Genomic DNA, 22,912 nt, shown 5'->3' on the forward strand with positions numbered 1-22,912 from the left:
TCTCTTGGTCACATCACGTTGGATGTCCTCAATGCTGCTGAAACACTCCCCTTGCAAGGCATATGTCATCTTTGGGAAGGAAAAAAAGTCTGCAGGAGCCAAATCTGGTGAATGGGGGGGGGGGAATATCTGATCACAGAGACTTCAAAATAAAAAAACTGCTTCACAGGCAGAACACTATGCATGGATGTGTTGCTGTACAACAGAAACCAATCGTTATGGATCACCTCTTTCTGACGTATTGCATGCAGGCATAAAGATGTTGCATTACTACTAAATAATAAACTATTTCCCTAGCTTTCACCATAATTTCATTTGTCCATGCAGAAACTGGCCATCCACAGCATGTTTCATCCTCCAGGGACTTTGTTTTTTAATTTTGATTTAATTTTTACTAAATCCAGTGTTAATTTTTTTAATGCTGAATTTTGCAAACCTCTGGGTGAGCAAGTCAGACAAAAGACAAATCACAAATGTTACATTAAATTCCTCCGCTATGGTAAAACAGGCCTATTAGACCATGCATTACAAACATGTCACAGAATCAACCGGAAAGGCACCAAGTCCTTATACCGCAAGAAAACCTGGTTTGAAAGAGAAAGTGTAAGCTTGTGAGATAATGAAACATCTGAATTTCAACTAAAATGATGGATCAGTAATTCCAAGAATCTGGACCCATCAGCAATCTATATAGCAGGCAGAACCCCCAACACAAGAAAAGCTTAATATAAGAGGATTATCGAGGTGTGTTCCACTGTAAAACCTTTTTTTTATTTTCATTATCTGTATATTATACTTTATATATCTATAAACATTTTATTTTATTTTGTTAATGAATTTATATTTGTGCATAAGTTATTATTTATTATTATTTTTTCAACAGAGGTCAGGCTAGGTAGATTAACAAAGCATTTAGATTCATCTTACTTCTGTGTAGCGTCATGTAGTTTGTGTCCTGTACATTTGTTTTCCTAATGATGACCTTGAAACGTCAAGTGTTATTTTCATAATTATAAGTAATTACTTCAACATGTGTTTTTGTCTCCATAAATCCTTCATAATGAATGCTGAAATCTTAAAAGAAAGAAAGAATGATATATACATTTATATTTTAACCAAAATGAAATCATAACTTTACATTACCTTTTGGGAATTTGCAGGGAGGTGCAATCTCTTAGCAACTTTCCCCATTTTTTTTTTTTTAACATATTTATATGCCACAGAAGGTAACATGTGGTAGTTAGTTATGAAAATTATAACCAGCAGGCGAAGAATTGCAACTTCTGTAAAGAAAGTTAAGTCTGGGTATGAACAGAAACCAAGCTAAAGACAAAAATAATTCTATTGTTATGTTACAAGTAACAGAATGAGTATGAAAAACACCTCTGCTGAATGTGACAAACGTACCTAATAAGCATCCATTTTGCTAAAAGCTACCAAAACCGTTTTGTATGCAAAACGGCTATTGCACAAATTGCTTTAGCTATATTACTGAATGATCCCATCAGCCCTATTGCTGAATAAGAATTTGGCAATAGGACTGATGGGATATCAGCACAAATGCTAAAGGTGTTCAGCTGAACTGGCTATTTCTTTGCTAAGGTTTATAAATTTGGGCCTCAGCATGAGGAAGATTCCACAGGAGTGAAAAGAATGTATGATAATTCCATTGCACAAGCATGGTGCAAAGACTGATATGCCCCACTGGAGTGGTGATGAGGTTATTAAGTAAACTGGAAGTTATGAAAGGAGACTGTATGCAAACGGATGAGGAGTGGTTTCTTTGCATGGAGGGTGGTTGAACCTTGGAATGCATTGCCTGAGAGAGTGGTTGGAGCGGGAACAGTCATTGGGTTCAAGGAGTGGTATGATAAGCTTTGTGTTTCCTAAAAATGACCTTCGACGATGAGTCTTTTGACTTCATGGAGGCCTGGATAATAATAATAAACACATGCTGTTCACTTTGAAGTGAACAGCATGTGTTTACTAAGGGAAGGGCATGTTTAAGCAATTTGTTCACATTTCATATCGTTGTTGAGTTAAACAAAGAGCATGGATGCAACATGACTTTCTAAGACTTTTGAGGATACACCATGGAAGACTGTTGCATAAACTGGAAAATATGGGATCAGATTTTATGTAAGGTACAAGGATGGTAGCTGACATCAGAAAGTGTACATGCGAGATTTGAGTCTGCAAGTGATGTACTAATGGGTCAGTCTTTGGCCCATTGTTATTTAATTTTTAAATTAATGACATTGGGAAGCATTTAATAGGTGGCATTCAGCTGTTTGGTGATGATGCAAAGATAGGCCAGGTAATCAAGAATAAAAATAGCTGATATATGTTTTATGTGGTTACCACCCATGAAAGGTTAATATTAAACCTATAGTACATTTGTACTGTGGTAGTCTAAGGATTGAATTTCTTCACTTTGACATTCAGAGCATTGGGCAGAAATCACATTGCATCAACACTCTAAGGATTGTTTCCCATTTTTTTTTATTAATTTTATATTTTATTTATTTATTTTTACACAGTCTGAAAACCCTGCTCTAGAGACCAAACATGGAATTTTTCATGTCTTATAATTTACAGGACTAATGCACTACGTGTTTACAACTTCTCATTGATAGAAGTCACAAAACCAAAATAAATAAATTATATAACTGAATGGGAGTGCACTTTTTTAGATAAAGGCACATACACATATAATTATGCTTTATAATTATGAAAACGGCAAGATACATGAACCAAGGTAATTTAGAATTAGATTCACGTAGCTCCATTCTTTAATTATTAAAATACTAAATGAATTAGCAAAGCATAATAGGAAATACAGCTATTTCTGTTACTGAGTTACCAATCAGCAAGGCTATTAAATCTATTAATTCAAGTTTATTTTGGAGAATGTTAATATATTTATATATATGAATATATTAATATCTATAAAAGGAAAGATATTCATTCTGTAGAGTTATTAAATTGATTCTGATTTTTTTTATTACATTTATTATTTTTTGTAATGAACATATTTGATTTGTAATGAACATATTTTATAAAATTTAGTATAAACACTGAAACAAAACATAATAAAGTGAAAATCCAAAATGCATAAAGGAATAAGATTAGTTGGAAACTTTTTTCCCCTACAGGTTTATTGAACATTGCACACATTGCAAATTTCTTATTATGCTTTATCTATTAAGTAGCTATGTTTTATGATAAGCTTCAAATATTAATTCTAATGAAACAAAAAAAAAAAAAAAAAAAGCTTTAAATGAAGATTAAACAAATCAAAATTTCATTAAGTTAGATAATACATACAAAGCTAAAATTTACTGGATTTCTTGCAACAGATCAATTACTAGATAATTATTTTCAGTGCCTATAATGTATCATATTGTCTTTCATTAATGAAATATTGCAAACTTTGAAATAAGTGGTAATCTGAAGGTGCAAGATCAAGAGAATATGGAGGATGGGAAGCTTTTCCCAGCAGAATTCCTTAATCTTGGTACAAGTGATTCTTGCACTAAGAGGGCATGCGCTACCATGGTAAAAACCAACATCCTTTCGATTGACCAGAGAACACCTCTTTTCTTTCAGTTACCATTCAATTGATTGAGTTGTTCACAGTATACCTCAGCTATGATTGTTTGGTTTGTGACAAGAGTTCAAAGTGTATAATACCAAGCATACCTCACCAAACACTTAACAAAAACTTCTGAGGGTGAAGTCTTGTCTTTGTTAAGTCTTGCTTTGGCTGAGGTTTACCTGTTCCCCTGAATGAACCCAATGCTTTCAGCACTTAACATTCTTGTAAAGTATCCACTTTTCATCACCAGTGACTACATAACTAAAAACAGAGATTGAAACCTCTTGAGAATGAAGGGCAGTGCAGATGCTGACATGCTCTCTTCGATTGTCAGTTCGTGAGGAACCCACTTGCCAAGCTTACCCACTATTTCAAGTTCTCGCAAATGTCAATGGATGGTCAATGATGATGAATTAAGATCTTTTGCTAAATCTTCAATAGCTGCATTGGCATTTCTTGCAACAGTGGTTTCCAGCATATCATTATTAAGAGAGAGAGAGAGGACTCCCAGAGTGAGGAGAGTCTTTCAAGCTAAAGGCCTCTTGATGAAATTTTTGGAACAACCATTGCTGGTACTTCTGCACATTCAAAACATTATCGGCATACACTTCTTACATATCTTATACAGTGTTAGCAGCATTGCTGCCTTTTTTGAACTCAAAGTATGATGTGCTCTTCAGTGATCTCCATAGTAATAAAGGGTTATTTAAACAATAACTTACGTATGATGTTCATGAGGTGGAATTCCTTAGAACGAGGCTGTCTCTGCTTAGTGGTACTTTTAAACTTTTGGGATGATCTGATATTATAGGTTTTATGCCTTCTCATATATTATTTAAATAACTTATATAACTATATATTCGAATGATAAAATAGAAAGTAACTAATTTTTTTCTATAGGCATTACTAGGTTTCAGCTTCTTAGAAGACTTCATTGCACAAAAAACACTTGAGTACATCTACTAAAGTTTTAAATTATCAACTGATTGTTTATATTTGAATTCTCGGACTAGCTGCATTGTTGTTGTCATGTACGAGAACGTGATCTGCAACCCATCATAACTGAATAGCAGAGGAGTAACAATCAGAAAGGTTTTGGCTGAGAATGACATTAAGGTGAACAGGATTTAGTGCAATTTCCACACACACACACACACACACACACATATAAAGTTAATCTTTATTCTCAAAATTTTTCAGCATTAGCAGCAGTTTTTGCATATCATTTAAATTTTATTACTCTGAATTTTGATTTTGTTTTTAATTATATGCTCATTTATTAGGAAGGATATTTTAAAATGTTATTGTTTCTGACATTTTTGATGTTTGGACTTCTAGTTGCTACCTCTCCCTTTTTTAAAAAAAACCTTAAGCAAAAAAACAAACAAAAAAAAAATTAAAAATGCTACAAAATAGGTTGTAATATGTAAATATTTAACAGCAATCAACTATACCAATATCTTAATTCTCAGGAATCAAATCAGGGTTTCAATTCTATTTTACAAATAAATAATAGTTATTTGCATTTACGAACAACAAAAATAAAATATAGAACAACTGGAACAATTCATAAAGCTTCTCAAACTTAAATCTATAGTTTAATGAATTTAATACATATCCACATTAATTAAAAAAAAAATCAATGCAAAAGTGAACTACAATAATTTTTTAAATAAATACAATCATTTTCAAATAGCTTTTAAACAGATTTGAACATAGTGTTCTTAAGAAAATATTTCCTTATATTCCTTAATACTAAAAATTTACATACAGTTTTTAACTAATAAAAAACCAACTTATAATATATACATACAGTGATGGCATTTCAAAATTAGACCTATAGAATCACACACTTTCTTATTTTAATTTGTCCATTTCTGGTGGGGTTATTTGTTTTTTTGGCATCTTCTAATTTGGATCTCTTGATTTCATGCAGCAGACTATAAAAAACCTAAGGAAAAAAAGTAAATACACTAAATGAACAAATCTCAAATTTCATAAATGCATGAAAAGAAAATCTGAAAAAGATTATCACTAATTTTGATAGTGTAAAGAGCTGCTGTGCAAATGTTGCACATAATTTTAGAGCACTGAGCCAGCCTAGGGAAAATTGATTTCATATTTTCTTCTGTACATTTTTGGAGTCTTTCAGATGAGCTTCAACAAATTTTCATAGCCATAAATGTCATCTTCATTACATTACGTCCATATGGCCTTGAGTTAAAGGGTAATTGTGATCTTGATAGGACAGGTAATCTTATCTTTCTAAAGATAAGATTAATGTGCTGTTTTTAATGGGTTTTGGGGAGAGAGAGAGAGTTCACGCCCCTAAATGGGATTCAAATCAAATCTGTCTGCAATTTATTGTTAAGCCATTACTGTTGACTACTCTATGGAGATTCAGTATAGATTTTTCACAAAAGAATCAAATTTCTGATAGATATCCTGAATATAGAGAAGGGGTATTCAACCCGTTGATCACAGAGCGATTTTTGGTCGATCTCTTGTGTATTCTTCCTTACTTACAAATTTAATTAAAACTGTAAACATAATATTTTATTCATCATTATTTTGTATTATCTTTAATTTGCTTTTAAGTGTATTACAATTGTTTATTTTTTGTTAAAATTGTCAAATCAGTAATTTTCTTATAAGTTGGGTAAAAGAATTAATTTCGATTAGTGGAAGTCAAACAGCGAGCCAAGTGAATACAATCATAAGCAAATTGTAAAAATTCGATTGTAGCTTAAATATTAAATATTCCAAAGCACATTATAGGGGTGCTTAAGGGTCAAAGCTGTATAACTGAGAGGAGACCTCCACATAGCCTTTAAAGGAATGCGGAGAACCGACCAGGGCTTCTGACCTAATGTCCAATCCTCACCTTCTCGTGGTGCACCCTGTTGGGTATCTACTTTGATACTGAACGAACGAGGATGGGCTGGCAATTTGGGATTTAGCCGACCAAATTGTATTCTTATTGGTTAAACCAAAATAAAAAATGATGGTACAACATGACAAAATTTCATGCCGGCTGGGGCGTCGCCCGGTTAAACAAGGCCCCCGTTGTTTTCGCCAGGGAACCAGGGCAAACAGCGAAAAGTCAGCTACTGGAACAAATCTGAAAACAAACCCCAACTCAACATCACCAGAGTTAAAGATCGGTACTATCAACGTAAGAAGCCTGAATGGCAAAGAAATGGAGCTAGCTGAGGAATTAGATAAGTACCAGATCGACATAATAGGGGTGACTGAAACAAAAAAGACCAAAACTGGTGAGATGTTTCTGAGCAACAAATACAAAATGTTATATTCAGGCAATGACAATCAAGGAAAAGAAGGAGTAGCCATAGTATTCAACACAAAATACGAGGCTAATCTTCTTGAATGGCAGTCAGTCTCAAGTAGAGTAATGTGGGCAAATATGAGAATGGGGAACTGGACAATGAGACTTATTTGTGCCTATGGTCCCACAGAAGGTTCTACTAAGGTAGAAGTGGAGGAATTTTTTGAGGCTTTAGAAAAAGCAACTGACACAATGAAAAAGGAAAAGTTGGTCCTTGTTGGGGATCTAAATAGCAGAGTAGGAAATGATTGTGAGACATACAAAAATATTTTGGGAAAATTTGGAGAAAAGAGCAAAGCTAATAATAATGGCAAATATCTGTTGGATTTCTGCTCAGGACATGGACTGGTTATTACTAACACCATGTTCCAACATAAAAATGTGCACAAATTCACATGGAGAGAAGAGGCTAGGAATAAGAAAAGTCTCATTGACTATGTTATTGTTGATAGTGATGTTTTCTCCCTGGTGCAGGACACCAGAGTGTACAGAGGATTTGAAATTGGAAGTGATCACTATTTAGTCTTGAGCAGGATAAAATTGAATACCATATTGAAAAGAATAACATGTAAGAAAGTTTTAAAGCGAATAAAAGTTGAGCAGCTCTCAGATGTGAACTGTAGACTAAAATACAGAAATATTATTGAAAAGAAAATGAAAGAGTTTGAGAACTGGAATCAAACCTTGGAGATTCAGTGGCAAACTCTGAAGGAAACATTGATTGATTCTGCCAGAGAGGCATGTGGTGAGGTTGTGTGCAAGGATAAAAAAATCAGAACTCCCTGGTGGACACAGGAAGTTAAAGAGGCAGTGAAGGAAAAGAAGAAAGCATATCAAAAGTTCCTGGCAAATAAGTCAGCTTTTACTCTTACAGAATACAGAGACAAATGTAAGAAAGCTAAACAGTGTGTAAAACTAGCTAAACAAAAGTCATGGGAGGACTTTGGCAAGAATATAGAAAATAAATATCAAGAAGGTGGCAAAATATTCTGGAGGTTGTTGAAGAAGCTTAGGAATGGAGGAAAGAGTGCTGTAAAAGGAATTAGAGATGATAAAGGTGAAATGAAAACAGGAGAAAAAGATATCCTTTAAGTATGGAGTAATTACTTTGAAAAACTGCTAAATGAAACAAGCAGTGATGACAGCACAGTGATAAAAAACACTGACCAGGCATGCAGTCAGGAATACATATCCATACTTGAAGTAGAAAAAGCCATCAAAGGCTTGAAATGTGGAAAGGCAGCAGGAGTAGATGATATTCGACCAGAAATGCTGAAGTACGGTGGTATAAGAGTCTTACAGTGGCTGCACTGCATAGTTCAGAAAGCCTGGGCAGAGGGACGAATTCCCGATGATTGGAGTAGAGCTCTCATAGCACCCATATATAAAAAGGGAAATAAAACTGAATGTGAGAATTACAGAGGTATTTCCCTACTGAGTGTTCCTGGCAAGATCTATGCAAGTATACTTGAGAAACGGTTGAAAAGACTTGTGGAAGAAAAGCTTGGTGAAGAACAAGCTGGATTCAGGCCAAATAGAGGCTGCCAGGATCAGATCTTCACTTTACGACAAATAGTCGAGAAAGCATGGGAATATAACAAAGATCTGTATTTAAGTTTTGTCGATTTGGAAAAGGCATATGACAAGGTGCCAAGAGAGAAGCTATTCAATACGCTGCAGTTATATGGTGTCAATGGGGCATTATATCAAGCAATACTTAGTCTTTATTTGAGTTGTAAGTCAGCAGTTAGAATTGAAGGAAGTACAGGAAGATGGTTTAATGTTAAATCTGGTGTGAGACAAGGATGTACATTATCCCCTCTGTTATTCATTATCTATATGGATCACATTATGAAGGAATGTGGTATTAAACCTGATATCAAAATTGGAGATGTTAATGTCAGCTCTTTGCTTTATGCAGATGATCTTATACTTCTAAATAAATCCGCTACAAGTCTGCAAACTTCTCTGACTAAATTGAATAGCTGTTGTAATAGATATGGTATGAAGGTCAGCAATAAAAAGACAAAGACAATGAAAATAGGCAGAATCATTGAAAATGTCAACTGTGTTGTGAATGGAGAACCTGTGGAACAAGTAAAACATTTCAGCTACTTAGGCACAATTTTTACTGAAGATGGTAAACTAAATATAGAAATAGACAACAGAATCAGCAAAGCTGGTATCGTGGGAAGTCAATTGAATAAATTCATATGGAATAAGAAAGAAATTAGTCGGAACACTAAATTAGCTGTATACAAGACAGTGTTCAAACCAATTTTAACTTATGGATCTGAGAGCTGGGTCAGAAGTAAAACACTTGACCAAAGACTAGAGACCGCAGATATGAGAGTCCTGAGAAAGATTAGAGGCGTGAACAGATGGCATCAATGGCAATATCATATTAAAAATGAGGATATTAGGAAAGAACTTGACATTGTCAGCATCCAGGAATGCGTTAGCAGAGCTAATCTCAGGTGGTATGGTCACTTAAATAGAATGGGAGAGGAAAGATTAGCAAAACAAGTGTTCTCTGCCAGGTTGGCAGGAAAACGACCCAGAGGAAGACCAAGATATAGGTGGATTGATACGGTACAAAGTGCCTTAGACGATAGAAATATAAGATCTGATAATGTTGGAGTCTTGACAAGTAACAGAGTGATTTGGAGGAAAATTGTAGATAGGAAGTTAGTAATGATGTAATTTTTTCATGTAGTACTGTCATATCCTGTACACCCCTTGAGGGTACATGGCAGGAATTTGATGATGATGATGATGATGAAGCACATTATATCAATTTTTTACTTAGGTTAAGTCCCATGTGAATATTGTAAAAAAAATAAACTTTGTTTGTCTCTGTATAGTTTGTATTAGATGTTTTTGTAAATAACTCTTTTGAAGCTAACTGTATATACTGTTTTAATAAGAATATGTTAGAGTTTTAAAAACAAAGGCAATGTTTTTGTCGCCGAAGCTGTACATGGCAGCATTAGAAAGATTGTTATTGAAACTTGTATGTATGAGAAAGGCTTGCAGGCTCTAAGTGTAAACATCTCTGAAGTCAGTCAGGAAGAGTTCAAACAACTTTCCGATGGCCGGCAACTTACAATCAAAAGAAAGCAGAGGAGAACGAAAGGCATGCCGATCTTGAAACTTAAGATGAAAGACTCATACTGATTCTTTGGGGGTTGCCAAACTTCATGCGAGGTCTCAGAGGAGGCCTAATAAAAAGGGACTGAAGCAAGCAGAAGTGACCGGTTCCAGAGTTGCTGTCAGAGAGGGACTGCCCAGATCCACCTTGCTTGAGAGAGGAGTTTCCCACTTCCAGAAAGGAGCTTTTCGGTTCGAGACGTCGCTAGAGAGAGACCACTTCTAGGCAGCAAACAAGGTTTCAAATCGCCTAAAGGAAGTGTTCTAATTGCCGGAGAAAAGTTTCCAGGCCAGGTTAATGTCAGACATTCACCAGTGTGTTGCGTTTTCATTACAATTTGATGAATCAAACGACTTCACTGATATTGCTCAGGTAATGATATTTATTCGCACGGTATTTCAAGATTATTGAAGTAAAGAAGAATGTTTGAAAATTATACCATTATTGGGAAGGACTAGGGGGAGAAGACATTTTTTCGGCATTCGATGAATTTGTGAAACAACACAAACTTCCGCTTTTTAAACTTGTGTCTATTACTACTGATGATGCTCCTGCAATGATAGGTAATAAATCAGGCTTCATTTCATTATGTAAAAATGATGACAAATATCCAGATTTTTTAACGTACCACTGTATTATTCACCAACAAGTACTGTGTAGTAAAAGATTAAACACAAAAGATGTTTTGGATATTACATTTAAAATTGTAAATTCTGTTCGAACAAAAGCCCTGCAACGGCGGTTATTTAAATTACAGACAGATGATGATAGGAAACTTCTGTTGTACAATAAGGTTCGCTGGCTCAGCAGAAGTCAATTTTTAGAAAGATTTCTTGTATTAATTAATGATATAAAAATTTTTCTTGATGAAAAAGGAGATATTTATCCACAATAGAGTGATAAAAGATGGTTGTTACACTTATCATTTTTCGTAGATTTCTGTACAAAATTAAGCAATTTAAATTTAGAGTTACAAGGTAGAGATAAAAATTTAATTGACATGTGAAGTTAAATAAAAACTTTCCAACAATATAATCTAACAGATAAGCTTAGGTGTTGATGGTTATTCATGACTTATTTTTCACGGTATTAACAACACCACAAACACTTTTATCAACAAAGATGTTTTATTAACGCTTATATTTTGCTGATTTTCAACTTGGCATCCTCAGAGCACAACACACACATGTAAATGCGACAGTGAGTGAGTGAAACAATATAATTGCAAAAGACAAAAGATCTAAACTCCTATTTTTGGCACCCTCTAACGAGGAAAAAAAAAAAAAGCAGTTATCCAGGAGTTTTTCTTAGGATAACCGTCTTCCAAATTTTTGGCAAATTAATGCAACCATATTTGTTAAGGTTGGGAGAATTCTTCAAAGCCATTGCTGACTCAAAAAATAATCTTTCAGATCTATAACGACTCCTAAATAGCACATTCGTTTTCCTCATCTAATCCTGTGTGAAGGAGTGTCCAAAGCGTGGTCTGCCAGTCCCGACTTGCCATAGTAATAGTAGCGAATGTATCTTTCATGTTCTTCCAGGTGGATGTTAACTGATCTTTGTGTTTGGCCATAATAGGCCAAGTCATAGTCACACGGAACTTCATACACTCCTGGGTGTGCTAAAGGGCGAAGTTTATCCTTAGGCGAGCGGATCAGAGTTGCCAGCTTGACATGAGGTTTGAAAGTGGTGTGAAGGATATGTTTCAACAATACTTTGGCTATCTTTTCCGATGTACCTCTGATATAGGGAATAGAAATGGTCATGTTGTATTCTTGTGTATTAGGGGAGGGCAGAGTAATGGGCCTATGTAGTATTTTATCTATTTTGTAGGGACTGTAGCCGTTGGCTAAGAACGTATGGTGCAGGTAATGGAGTTCAGTGGTCAGAGCTGTATCGTTAGAACAAATGGCTCTGGCTCTGTGTTGATGCAGCTGGTTGAGACTGATGTGCACATGCTGTCTTTTCACTGGCAAGTTATCAGGATGATCCCAATAAACTTTTGTCTTCGAGAAATCCCCAATGCCAGAAGTCACAAGGGGTCAGATCAGGTGGATGAGGCAACAATGCAGCTGATCACTCTGGCTTCCCTGAAATCCCTCCTATATGGATCAAATGATGTGTGGAGGGACCCCCACACAAGAAAATGACAATCTATGCATAGGCACTGCTGTGGCACAACAAAATTATATCGTTACCCCTCAGCAGTAACTGAGTAGGCCACAGGACCTGACTGGTGAATGTCCTCAAAGAAAAAGAATGGTCCAATGATAAATGATGTAAACCCACACTAGACAGCAACTCCAGGTGAATGCAAAGGAACTTTTTGTTGGATTGCATGTGTGTTTTGCATAGCCCATACCTGGTAACTGTAGATATTCATAGCTCTATTCAGGTGAAAGAGCCTCATCTCCCTGAAAAATCATCCATGGCCATGCAGTGTCCAACTCTACTCAAGCAAGGAATGTTAAAGCAAATGTTAACTGACTTTCAAAGTCATGTGGGTGCAACTCCTGTGTCAGGATAGAAATGCAGAATCTTCCGTAGAATTTTCCAGACATTTGCATAAGACACATCCATGTGTCTTGATATAGCAGTGCACTGAAGGAACCAAGCACTGTTATTTATGGCCTGCTCCACAATGACAGTTGTAAACTCCATGTTCATTCGTATTCATTCTTTTGTTGTGAACTGATTGATTTTCAACCCCAATCACGTCCAACTCCCAATAACCCTTTCTTCAAAATGATTAATTGTTGTAGAGCACATGGAGATAGTGGATCTTGACTTTTTTTTTAGGCAATGAAATTCATGGAGTGCTGCAAGAGCACTGCAATTGTTTACGTAGCACAGTTTCACAAGCAAAGCATATCGGGGAAAGGTTAATGCCATCACCGTGGATGGTATTAACAACCAGAATGAAGGGAATAATCCCATGTCCATCCAAACCCTCCTGAGTTGAGTGAAATGCAAATTTCATGCATTTAGAGTTTACAAAACCTCTAGGAGTGAATTTTGGAACTATTTTTCTTTCTGATATTATCACTTCCATTATCAATATATCTATTATCAATATATTTCTTCAAAGTTTTGCAGCATTTTGATCACTCTGTATATTGCCTCCATTTACTAATCTTTCTTTCCAGTTTTGCATCATCAGCAAATAAACTACTATTTCCCATCGGATCATTTCCTATATCACTGATGCACAAATTAAACAATGGAGGATTGAGCCCTGTGGTACACCACTAGTCACTTGCCATCTCCAGGACTCAACTCCTCCAAAACAATTCGGATATTCTGTCCATCACCTACTCTCTAGTCCAAATCACCAGATTCATATCCATCCCCCATTTCATTCAATTAATGCAAGTGTTCTGTGTGGAATCTTGTCAAATGGCTTTTGCAAAGTCCAGCAGATCACTGAATAGCTATTTCTCTTATCCAACTCTGTAGTCAGAATGTAGTCAAGATAAAAAAGTAAGCAAATTACTAAGGCAAGACCTGCCCATTCACAAAACCATGCTGTCTCTTATAGAGTATCATATTTCTATCCATCCAGTCCAGAATTCTGTTTTTCACTAATTTCTCACATATCTCAATCGCAACTACTGAGATTACTGCGAATTCTGTCTCTTGGAGCCTCCTTTAAGCAATGGGACTATTTTGCCTTCTTTCTTCTCCACGAGCACTTTCCTTAAGCATAAATTAAACAGCTTGGTCAGAGGAGTCAATAATTCCTTTGACAATTCTTTTAATCTTGGGATCATAGGTCCCATATCGCCAAGCACATCCCCAGGTTGCAGACAGGGTAAGGTCTCTGAATACATAGGTTAGCTGTGAATAAACAGGGAAACTGTAAATAAGCAGTCGCAGACAATGGTACAGCATCTACCAACAGGAAGTGGTGAGTATCCATTGGCATGGCTATCTCTATAAAAAGCTGCATATTTCCAATGATGGGGATATGAACATGGCAAGATATAACCACCATTTAATAAGCTACAGCCAGCTGGATGTTGAGGCAGCAACAACATTCATCCTGCTCAAAGGAAAATTGCCCATAAGTGACAATGGTATTAAGCATATTGTGGTAGGCAGATAATCATGAAAATGACAAATGGCTAGCACACCAAACCTCTTTAGAAGATATTGCTGAAAAAGGAAGGCAACAGGAAGCCACCTTGTTCTATTTTTCACTAGAAAGTTAGCAGTATGGATGAAAGAGAGCTAAGAAATAATAAAGCACAAAATGGCTCAATACTTGGTTTTACTCACTACCTGTTAATTCCCCTTATGCAAGGCAGGTGAATTAACAAAGCTTCTCAAGTCATAAATTCATAAAATCCTTGTATGCTCATTGGGACATGGAATATGAAAATCCTTCTACATATTGGAAAGTTATGGAGTTGAAATGGTATTTGATAAGGAATGGGGAAGAAGAGTAATCGACTCAGTAAAATAGAACAGCAGACTGATAATGCTGAAACTTGAAGCAAAGCCAACAAATATAATAATAGAACAAGTATACATAACTACCAGTGACCACAGTGATGAAGAAGTTAAAAAAAAATGTAGATATAGTATTTGATAAAACTTTCCAAAAGTGAAGACAATCTCATTGTCATTGGTGATCGAAATGCAGTTACTGGAAAAGATGGTAGAGAGGTGGCACAATACAGACTGGGTTGCTGAAATGACAGAGGCAATAGGCTTCTAAGTGTTCTACCACCAATTTCATCTGATAATCACCAACACCTGGTTTGAGGTATGAAAAAGAAGAAGGTATACTTGGAAAATGCCAGGGGGATATTATGAAAGTATCTAACAGATTATACTATGACAAGAAATAATATAAAAATCAAGCAAAATCATGCAAAAGCTACCCTGGAGCTGATGCAGACTGTAACCACAATTTGGTTTTACTGAAATGCATGTCTGAAATTCAAACAGCCAGAATCAAGGAAAAAGCCCAAATGGAATATAGATAACCTAAAAATAGAGGGAAACCATAGAATCTTTAAACAGAAGACTAATGAAAGCATTAAAATGGAAGAAATCAGAAAGATCAAAAAAAAAAAAAGAACTCATTTTAAGGACAGAATCATCAAGGCAGCCTAACTGCAGAGGAGTAAGAAGCAGGTAAACAAAAAAAAAAGCCTTGGTTCACCCAAGACATTCTATACCTAACAGATAAAAGAAGAAAATACAAAACCTCTCCACATGAAGAAAGTAAGGAAAAATATAATAAACAAAATGCAAAGCAGCAAAAGAACAATGGTATATAGAGAAGTGTAAAGAAATATAAGATTTAACCAAGACTAGGAGAATCTACAAAGTATATTTACCCTATATATATCTACCATACATATACATATATATATATATATATATATAAAATGATAAGCCTTTTTATGTCACGTTTGTATGTCACATTTTTTGAAACGTTTTGAAACTTAGTGGCAACCCTGAGTGTCGAGTCTTCAAAATTCGAGTCATCAGAATTCAAGAACCGGCCTACCAGTCCGGAACTCAGGGGTGGGTGGGGGAGAGATAGCCACCGAGGAGTGGGGGGCTGAATCCTCCTTTCGAGTCATCAGAATCCAAGGAGAACCGGCTTACCAGTCCGGAACTCGGGGTTGGGTGCCGTTGGCACCAAGGGGACATAGCCCACCCTAGTAACATCATAAAAGGAATGAGCGAGCAGAACAAAACAAGCAGCACAGTTATCGAAAATAAGCATGAGGGTATTCTTATAGACAAGAAAGAAATTTCTGAAAGATGGAAGGAGTATCTAGAAGAACTCTATAAAGGAAAAGATCTAGACAATGAGGCATAGAAGATGAAATACAGATTGATGCACAAGGAATTGGCTCCTCCATATTACAAGATGAATTTGAAATATTACTAAACAAACTGTCTTCTAACAAGGCATCAGGCACTGATGACAATTCCCTCAGAATTAATATAATATTCAGGAAATATAACTAAATCATATTTAAAATCATAAAAGACATGAAACTGGAATCACTCTTAAAGACATTACACAATGTTCTGCCATTCCCATTCCTAAAATAAATAATGCACGCAAGTGTGAATGAAATCATTGAACAATAAATCTAATATCACACACTTCAAAAATATTACTAAAAGTTATTATTACCCAAGACCCCGTGGAGTAAAAGATTCATCTAGGAGATCCTTTTATCATACACACAGCTCATCATACCATGCTTTAAACACACCCAAATTCTCTGCAGACACTAAACTCAGGAAAGGCATTCCAATCATTCATAATTCTGCATGAAAAAAAACTTGCTTCTCACTCCCCTACTCACACCCTCTTTATACAGTTTCCAAGGATGACCTCTGGTTCTATCCTGATCTCTCACTATTTTCTGTAGAACCTCTCCAGCATTGATCCTAAAATAACCCCTTACTATCATTTTTCCCTTCTTCCTCCTGTCCAGCACTCGAGCTGCATCTTCTCAATCTTTCCTCATACTAAATATTCCAGAGGTTAGAAACTACCTTAGTCAGTCGCCTCTGGACCCTTTCAACATCTCTTTGTCCTTCTGAAAACCAGGTGACCAAATCTGGGCACAATAGTCCATGTGTGGCCCAATCAAAGCCTTATACAACGGAACAAGAATCTCCCTACTTCTATGAGTCAGTGTCCTCCGCATCATTCCTAAAGGCCTTCATGTTGTCTTCACAATTTTGGCTGTGTCCCCCCTAATTTTCAGATCCTTATCCACTATCATGCCCAGATCTCTTATTTGCTCCACCTACAACAATATATCCTCACCAAGCATAAATTCTGCACCCCATTTTTGTTTTCCAAATTTGAAAACCTTACATTTTGTAACATTGAACTCACATCCCCATTCCTGTGCCCAATCACTCAATTTATTCAAGTCTTCTTGTAAGGCCACATCTTCTCTACTCTTCATGGTTCATCCCAACTTTGCATCATCTGCAAACAACTGAATACCTCCATCCAAATCTTCACCAATATCATTAACCTACAAGATAAACAGCAATGGCCCTAAAACAGACCCCTGAGGCAAACCTCTAGTAACTTTCCTTTTCCTGGATATTGCTCCTCCATACATAACTTGTTGATACCTATTAGATAGCGAATCTCAAATCAAATATCCAACTCCACCCGCTCTAGTTCCATGCTGTCCATCAAAGATGATACCATTGTTGTCAACCCAATTCTGGATCCTAGTTCTCAAAGCTTCTCCAACAACTTAACTACAACACCTGACATACAGACAGGAATATAGTTTGATGCTTGAGTTCTATCACCTCCTTCATGAAGTAGCACAATCTTGCCCTCCTTCCACTCCTTATGAACTTGACCTAGTGCAAGACTCGTCTTAAAAAAATATGTCAAGGCCGGCGTCAACTTCCTGACATATTCCTTCGGAATATGTGGTGATATATTATCAACTCCCACAACCTTTGGAAGTGTTTTTTTTTCCACTTGGTTGGAATATAATAAATTTAGTTTAATCCTTTATTCAAGTGTAAGCAAACAAAGTTTGCACCTGAAGTATCTTCAGGACTGAGGTAACTCATAGGAAAATATGACTTCTCCATTTCTTCTGCCTTACTATCACCACCTCTGGGTTTGGCTCCCACTGACGAGACCACAATAAAGGTCAAAACAGGTCTGGGTAGTGCCCTTCTCTTAGTGCATAGCATTATACATGTCCACAAGAAGATGTGCTTTGCATTATCGGAGCTACTAAGGGGGGATGAGAGTTGGTCCCTCTTTGCCATGCGTTGCCTCAGTCCTAAAGATACTTCAGGCGCAAACTTTGTTTGCTTTATAGTCTAACCAAGTGGGGAAGGAAAAAAACTTCAAATATTTTTCCCTAAATCCAGAGTAATTTAATAATAAGGTGAGACACCTTTTGGCAAGTCGTATAGGTAAATATGACTTCTCCATTGCTTCTGTCTTAGTATCACCACCTCTGGGTCTGGCTCCCACTGACAAGACATCAATAAAGGTCTAAACTGGTCTGGGTAGTGCCCTTCTCTTAGTGCATAGCATTATACATGTCCACAAGAAGATGTGCTTTGCATTATCAGAGCTACTAAGGGGGGATGAGAGTTGGTCCCTCTTTACCATGCGTTGCCTCAGTCCTAAAGATACTTCAGGCGCAAACTTTGTTTGCTTTATAGTCTAACCAAGTGGGGAAGGAAAAAAACTTCAAACATTTTTCCCTAAATCCAGAGTAATTTAATAATAAGGTGAGACACCTTTTGGCAAGTCGTATAGGTAAATATGACTTCTCCATTGCTTCTGCCTTAGTATCACCACCTCTGGGTCTGGCTCCCACTGACAAGACATCAATAAAGGTCTAAACTGGTCTGGGTAGTGGCTTCCCTTAATGCATAGCATTATACATGTCTGCAAGATGTGCTTTAAATTATGGGAGACAAGGAGTGATGAGATCTTGGTCCACCTTTACTACGAGTTGCCTCAGTCCTGAAGATACTTCAGGAGCAAACTTTGTTTGCTTACACTTGGATAAAGGATTAAACTAAATTTATTATATCCCACAGCCTTATTTACATCTAGTTTGCTCAATTCCCCATACACCTCTTGCTCACAGTCTCTCTTCCCTATCATAAACTGCTCTCAATCTCTCCATGAAGTCACATTCACAAGATTGAAAGACCTTTATGAATTGCTCATGAAGTATCTCCACCACACCTTCTGCTACAGCTGTCTTTATACCATTTTCTCCAATCAATGTCATCCTTACATAATCATTCTTTTGCTGTCTACATATCGAAAGATTATGCAAAAAAAATTAATGAATAAAGCCAAATAATATATCAGCATTGACCAGTTTAGGTCCAGGAAACAACAAGAGACAATCCTAGCTCTTAGAATAATTATAGAAAGAAGATCTGAGAAGAATAAAAATACTGATAGTTTTCCTTGACCTGGAGAAAGTCTTTGATAATCTTGACCAGAACCAAGGTGAAGACATGGGTACTCTTTCTCCAATATTGTTTAATCTCTACAACAAAGAAGCAATAAACAAATTAACCGAAACAGGAATCAAGATAAATAGAATTGAAATTAACTGGCTGCTGTTATGATATACTAGATATTGTTGATAATGAAGACAAATTGAAATCCACCTTGAGAAAGATGGAAGAAATTTTCACAGTATAAGCTAAAAATTAATTACAAGAAAACTAAACTACTAATCACAAGTAAAGGGAATCCCATGAAAATAAACAACCCAATACAACAGGTAACTTCCATTAAATACCTTAGTAGTCTCATCACAGAAAATGGAAGAAGCCAATCAAATATAAAAGCAAAAATAAGCTTGGCCAAAAAAGGCATTCTACAATAGAAGAAACATTTTTACTAATAAGGGACTAAGCATTTAGCTAAAAAAGAGACTGATGAAAACACACATGAAACACAGCATTACATGGTTGTGAAGATTGGACTTTCTCAGCCTTGATTTTTTTTTTTTTTCCCATATTGAAAAATATCATGTTTGTCCTTTGTGACTACTGTTTTCAGATTGCACTTTCACTTCAGAGAGCAGATGTTTATTTTGAACTTTATTTTGCCAGTCATGTGTTATTCAATAGTTTCCTTGGTAACTCTACTCCCACGTGACAGCTCTTCTCTCATCGAGGACAATTTACACCAGTGGCAGCCAGTGAAAATTTTAAGTGGGGGTGCTGCATATACAAAAAAAAAAAAAAAAAAACTTTTTTTTCCTAATCAGTAACGAATTTATTAATAAATAAATTTACATATTAAAAATTGCTTTATTAAAAATATTTCATCCTCACCACAAACAAACACCATTAATAAAAGTTTCGTATCAATAGCAATGACAAGTGCAAACGAATATCGGCGTTAGATCGCAGTGCATTTGTTTTGTGTAACGATAATTGAAAGAATCTAATTCTTTTCATATTTTCATCAGTGACACTCGTCATAATTCAACCTTGTATCTGTAGTAAATAAATAATTATATGTATTTTAACAAAATAAAATAAGATTTACAAAAAAGTAATTCACCACGAACATGCGCCAATAATAAACGTTTCATATCTCACAGAAACAACGAGCGCAGGCATAAGATACACTGCCCAAGCGGCAGTGTATCTAATGACGTAATGTGCAAAGACAAGGCAAATGAATATCGGCGTTAAATCGCAGTGCATTTGTTTCGTGTAACGATAATTGAAAAAATATTATTCTTTTCATATTTTCAAAAATGACACTCATCATAATTCAGCCTTGTATCTATAATAAATAAATAATTATATGTTATTTTAACAAAATAAAATAAAATAATAAACGTTTCATATCTCACAGAAATAAGGCACATAAACATTCTAAAAATACACTGCCGCTTGAGCAGTTACAATTGGGAATGACGTAACCGTGCAATGACAAGCACAAACTATTGGCGTTAGATTGCAGTGCATTTGTTTCATAATCTAAAGCATTAATCGAACAATTCCAATTATTAACTATTCAATCAATGTCAAAACATAAGCTGTAACCTTTAACATGTTGTAATTGCATTTATGTAATGTTGTAAGCATTGTTATTATTTATAAACACAAACAAATTATAACTTTTTCCTTGGGGGTGCTGCAGTGTCGCAGTACTTATGTACGGGCTGCCACTGATTTACACTAAAGTATAATCTTCTCTTTCTCTGGAGATCACTTTATTTAAAATGTTGGGTTTGTTTTTCATTTCTCAAATTAACTGTTTGCCAGCATTTAAGTACATTTATTTTGTACTGAAATAGAATGATCTATTTCAGTACAAAACATTCTATTTCATTCTAGTTTCTACACATTTAACTTTTATATTGTTATGATGGATTTTATTTTGAATGTCTTTGTTGGCCTGTTTCTTATTGCCTGATATAGTTAGAATCAGGCAAGAAAACACATTTCAAGTATTTTAAATGAAACAAGCCAGTACAGTCACACATGACAGTTATAAATTTTATCAAGTCTATTTTCTTAATATCTTCATAATATTCCATTCTGATCTATATGAATGATCATTCAGTTCTACTTGCTTATAAAATTTTCAGCACTCAAATTTAGGATAGCAAAGCAACTTGACTAAAAATTCTACTATGAGAGAATTTGCCAATGTAATAACTTGCAATACTGGAATGGCACTTTCTAATTAACTTTTATACTAAGGCTATGAGGTCCATCTATCATGTCAACTGAGTGGTTCTGTCCAGCTTGTCTGTTTTGAAGCACAGTGGTATCTCGTTATTCCGAATCCCTCCAGTAATCCGAACTGCGGTTTGAAAGAAAAAAAAGTTTTATTTATTACGTATTATTTTGTATACTATTAACTAGAAAACTGTAGTTCACAGAAATGAAGCCTCAGCACCCGGTCGAAAAATGTCCAAAGAGCGTGTCACGATAATGCCTTGTGCAAACACCTCAGGAAAATATAAATTAAAGTTACTTATGATTGGAAAATCAAAAAACCCAAGACCATTTAAGAACTGCTACCTTCTGGTTCTGTACTGAAGTCAACGTAAAGGATGGATGAATGCTGAACTTTCTTCAAACTGGTTTCACAATGATATTGTATAGTCTGTTAAAACTTATTTAAAATCCCAGAATTTAGAACAGAAAGCACTTTTATTATTGGATAACTGTTCTAGACATCTTCTGGCAGATGAATTGATTAGTGAGAACGGAAATTTTATGGCTATGTTTTTGCCTACAAATTGTACTCCATTGTTGCAACCAATGGAGTACATCATGAAGTAACATCATGAAGAAAATATCATGAAGACCTGCTTTTAAATGTAATTTCCCAAAATTATGACGTTACCACATCAATAAAAAGTTTAAATTTGAAGGATGTAGCATTCTCAGTTGCTGCTGCTTGGTAAGCTGTCGAACCTGAAGCAATTCGAGCATCATGGAAAAAACTGTGGCCTTCAAGAATTTACCAAGATAATTATGGTGATACACAAAAAGAGGAAATTCAAAACGTACATAATTTCGCTAAAAATATAAATCCAGATGATGAAATTTCACAAACAGAGATGTTATGGAATGGATTATAGGTAGAACCAAAAGTGAATTCACAATCAAATCAGATGCTGAAATTATAAATATGATGATACAGAATGAGGGGTGCTTAAGGTTCAAAGCTGTATAACTGAGAGGAGACTTCCACATAGCCTTTAAAGGAATGCGGAGAATCGACCAGGGCTTCTGACCTAATGTCCAATCCTCATTTTCTCATACTGAACATTCAGTATCACCTTTGATACTGTAAATGATGGTACAACATGACAAAATTTCCTGCCGGCTGGGGCGTCACCCGGTTAAACAAGGCCGCCGTTGTTTTCGCCAGGGAACCAGGGCGAACAGCGAAAAGTCAGCTACTGGAACAAATCTGAAAACAAACCCCAACTCAACATTACCAGAGTTAAAGATCGGTACTATCAATGTAAGAAGCCTGAATGGAAAAGAAATGGAGCTAGCTGAGGAATTAGATAAGTACCAGATCGACATAATAGAAGTGACTGAAACAAAAAAGACCAAAACTGGTGAGATCTTTCTGAGCAATAAATACAAAATGTTATATTCAGGCAATGACAATCAAGGAAAAGAAGGAGTAGTCATAGTATTCAACACAAAATATGAGGCTAATCTTCTTGAATGGCAGGCAGTCTCAAGTAGAGTAATGTGGGCAAATATGAGAATAGGGAACTGGACAATGAGACTTATTTGTGCCTATGGTCCCACAGAAGGT

General features: G+C 35.7%; 1 protein-coding gene across 1 annotated transcript in view; it reads right to left on the bottom strand.

Annotated features, from left to right (window-relative positions):
* Positions 1-5,237: 5,237 nt before the first annotated feature.
* Positions 5,238-22,912, bottom strand: part of LOC150109765 (ras-related protein Ral-A-like) — a 121,361-nt gene continuing 103,686 nt past the window's right edge. Inside the window, exon 5 of the mRNA XM_090408905.1 lies at positions 5,238-5,549. Coding sequence (XP_090265031.1) covers positions 5,436-5,549 — 114 coding nt within the window. The 3' untranslated portion in view covers positions 5,238-5,435. The remainder of the gene's footprint in view (positions 5,550-22,912) is intronic.

The sequence above is a fragment of the Typopeltis vanoorti genome, chromosome 1 (genome assembly GCF_054136105.1).
Source record: "Typopeltis vanoorti isolate ZY-2024b chromosome 1, IOZ_Tvanoo_1.0, whole genome shotgun sequence".
Lineage (NCBI taxonomy): Eukaryota > Metazoa > Arthropoda > Arachnida > Uropygi > Thelyphonidae > Typopeltis > Typopeltis vanoorti.